Source organism: Eimeria mitis, genomic scaffold, assembly GCF_000499745.2.
Source record: "Eimeria mitis Houghton genomic scaffold, Emh_scaff5675, whole genome shotgun sequence".
Classification (NCBI taxonomy): Eukaryota; Apicomplexa; class Conoidasida; order Eucoccidiorida; family Eimeriidae; genus Eimeria; species Eimeria mitis.
Genome location: NW_024015577.1, coordinates 1 through 3,443, shown reverse-complemented (window position 1 = coordinate 3,443; position 3,443 = coordinate 1). Strand labels below are relative to the sequence as shown.

Genomic DNA, 3,443 nt, shown 5'->3' with positions numbered 1-3,443 from the left:
CACAGTCTGATGGTTTGGTGCGCTATACGTCACTGGGTTTGATGCTGGCGTTCATGTTTCTGTACTTGCTGTGCGAGTACATGGAAATGAAGAAGTTGGGTTTTAAGTCTTGGCTTAAGGGAGGCTGGACGATGTTTCTGTTATTCCATATTTCGATGCTGATGTGTTTTCTCGCATCTTTTGCCAGTGCACAAATTATTGCCCTTCTTGCCCCAAAGATCGAGATAACGGCAGGAGACAATGGATATTACAACGTTTCGGGAGCGCCCAGCGCAACCAATGAAACAGGGTTTTTTCAGCTGATCAGCGACTATGATAATTTGTTTCGCTCCAATGCTGCAGCGCAACAGGCTTGCATCGTATTTGGTTCTCTTGCGGCAGTGACAGGGTGCATAGTGATAACGCGGCTCCTTCCTGCCATTGCAGGGATAGAAACGAAGGCCCTGCAAATGGCATTCCGTAAAGTCAAGTTGTACATACTCGCTTGCAGCTTAGGAATGCTGGCAATAGTCCTCATCTTCGTCTCATTTGGCAACGTGTCATTCGGTGCATCCGCCGACAGTTTCGCTGGCTACTATGAAAGGTATGTTCACGACACGTTTGATTGGAACTTAATGCGATGAACGTGTAGCCCCAGGACACAGCTTCAGTATCGAAATTTACAATTGAGCGCCCGACAAACGACGGTAAAGTTGCACCGGGTGTTGGGACATCATCTTCCTTTTAGCATTTTGTGCCTTCATTTGGTGTGGTGCAGCTTAACAACGTCGGCGGCTTTCTTGTTGGGTGGAATTCTTGGGAACTATGATGTTTATGCAATGGCCTCTTGCAATCCTGTCCTTGCAGGAATCTTCTTTGTGCCTCTTTTCCTTCTCTTCTCTGTGTTCGGGTTCACTTTCCTGACTGCAGTGGTGTTGAGAAAGTACGACTTTTGTGCCCAGTCCATAGAACACAGCCTTATCAAGTACAATCTGGACGAAAAGGTACCCAAATGCTGCGCGTTCAACAAGCTGAATTGCCGCAATCTAATAAGTGCAGCTAACTTCTCACTTAAGCCGATATATAATGCTGACACTAATCAGGCCAAGCTCACATCTACATCCACGAAGTATGCGTGAGCTAGCCACTTGTAATGGTCACCTCACGCTGGCTCAGGTGCTCTTTCGCATTTTTTCAGGGCCTGTTTCGAACGCGGTACGAGTGGCTAAGGTATGCACTCACAAAAATGTGGACAGGATTTTGGAAGGCACTGTGTGGATGCCGGACGAAAGAAAGGCTCGAGATGCTTGCTGCAGAAGAATTTGAAGATGATATGAGGGAAGCAAAGGAGCTCAAAGCACTGGAAAACAAAAAAAAAGGCCTGCACAGGCGTAAGAAAATTGGAAGCAACTATTACATGCGTGACAGCAAGGAGGATTCCCACTCGTTTTCCGATGAAGACGACGATACCCCTCCTCAATATCCCCCATGGGTTTGGCAAGCAATTGGCATGGAAGATCCGCTTTGCCTATATGCAGCACAGCCTGAAGTTGGAAGAGGGTTCTACGTTGACCCAGCAAGCATGCGTAAGATACAAGAGCAGCCCTGGATTCGCAAAGGGCTTTTGGGCATGCGACAGTCAAGTTTGAAGATGTACCTGTTTGGCATGAAGTGCTTCTCCCTATGAGCTCCCTCTCCCTTGTGNTATGGCTTCTTCAAAGAATTTGACGCGACAGACTTCGCAAGCAATGAGGAAAACTATTTCACTCCTAATCTTGCGGCAAATACAATACCGAAGGCTCCAGCTCCCACTGTTGCCAAGGTACAAGGTACCCATTGCTCTATGACTTGACGTTCTAGAGCACAATCCAGACTAAATGCCAGTATCTGCCTCGTCGTCGCTTTGAATAACAGGCAGATAGATCTACAGTACACGCACATACAGGTCTGCGCAGCGTGCCCGGCTCAAGTATTCTGCGGCCAACCCTCGTGCAGGTCTACCTTTTGGTGAGACACCAAATGCAGAAAGACCATCAAGACGCCTGGAAAAAGCTATTTGTACTCGCCTTTGTTGCAATCCTAATTGGAACGGTTAGCTTGCAAGTGAGTGAGAAGCTGAGTTGCTTCCTTTTGACCAGAGAAAGCACATACCTGGATGGGTATGCAGATTTGTGAAGCTGCACCTCTTAGATGCTTGCATGCCAGCTGATTCTCTCGGAAGGAAATATGTCTTTGACGTCACGTGAGTGCCTGCACATTTTTGCAGCTCTCGGTGGATGCCGCAGCAGAAATGAGAGAAATGGCAGACCGAGCTGCCTCTAGTACGACATTCCCACTAACCCCTCTCATGTTTACGTGCGCGGATCCCTCCCTAGGTGCGGCATATAGAGCAGTGTATAACTATCACAACAGCCCAGTGATGCTTGTCAGTGACTTTTGCTACCTTCCAGGGCACTAAGCTCTGTTGAGGTGAAGGTTTCACAGTTCGTAGCCGAAATACAGCCACATCCCATGCCTGCCTTTATGAACCGTGATGTGTAGGTACTTCCGATGTTGACGCTTCAATTACCCTCCCCACTCAGCCGTTTTTCGGAATAAGTACACCGAGAGACTTGTATAGTTGGCTAGTAGCTGACGACGGATTAATGGCCTTCCTAGCCTCCCCTTCTAATTCGCCTCTGGTTGGCCAGGCTTTCCCACAGCTAGCTAAGCCCGATGGTAAGGCAATCGCGTTTTCTCCACACGGCTTGATATTTTCTTCTAGGGTACAGCTGTTGAGTTAGATCCCGCGTGTTCGCAGTCCCCACTTGCAATGTGCCTTGGGCATAAAGGCACCTGTAATACCAGTGGTCTTGTTGGCTCATTTGCAGGCGACGCGTATCTGCAGCTCGTACTCTATAATTGGAACAGCAGTGTAACTACACGCTCTGTTCGTGTGGTCCTAACTCTCCGCCAGGAGACGTCATTTCCTACTGAGCTAGGTTTTTCATGCGAATCGCTGCACTGTGAATATCAGCCGGTGTTTGAAGCAGCTACATTCAAAGAATTTCTGAAAACACTTGCGGACGGGAACGTCTTGAGGGACAGTGTCGCGGAGCTGACATTTCACGTTGTGTTGTTGAATCGAAATTATACCAGCCTTATGTTGGAAGCGCGCATGAAGTTCTCCAGGAACCGAGGAGGCAGCATTTCGCCAAACTTTTATGTGGAAGCATTCAGCGTGAGTCCTTGTGCGTACGAGACGGCTGGCAAAGGAATGCGCACACGCGCCCTTCAATATTTGCGGTGAAACGAGTTGTTCGAGTGGCGTGTCTGCGATTCTTCAGCTGCAGCCGTATGCCACCTGGGATCTAACAACAGTTACTGTTATAGCGCTGCAAGTGGCCAGCATTGCGCTATTCTTGTTTTTCGGCTGCTCCTTCTTCGTGGAACTCCACCGGCTGAGGAGGAGCTTGAAACAAGAG

The 3,443-nt window shown here is 48.6% G+C and overlaps 1 protein-coding gene across 1 annotated transcript; it reads left to right on the top strand.

Annotated features, from left to right (window-relative positions):
• Nucleotides 1-131: 131 nt before the first annotated feature.
• EMH_0083490 (uncharacterized protein) lies at nt 132-2,437 on the top strand (the record flags this gene model as incomplete). The annotated part of the gene is made up of 6 exons (XM_038022839.1): nt 132-583; nt 758-983; nt 1,178-1,565; nt 1,701-1,801; nt 1,975-2,082; nt 2,246-2,437. The coding sequence occupies 6 exons, from the start codon at nt 132-134 to the stop codon at nt 2,435-2,437; spliced, it is 1,467 nt and encodes a 488-aa protein (XP_037878693.1).
• Between the last annotated feature and the right edge of the window lie 1,006 nt (nt 2,438-3,443).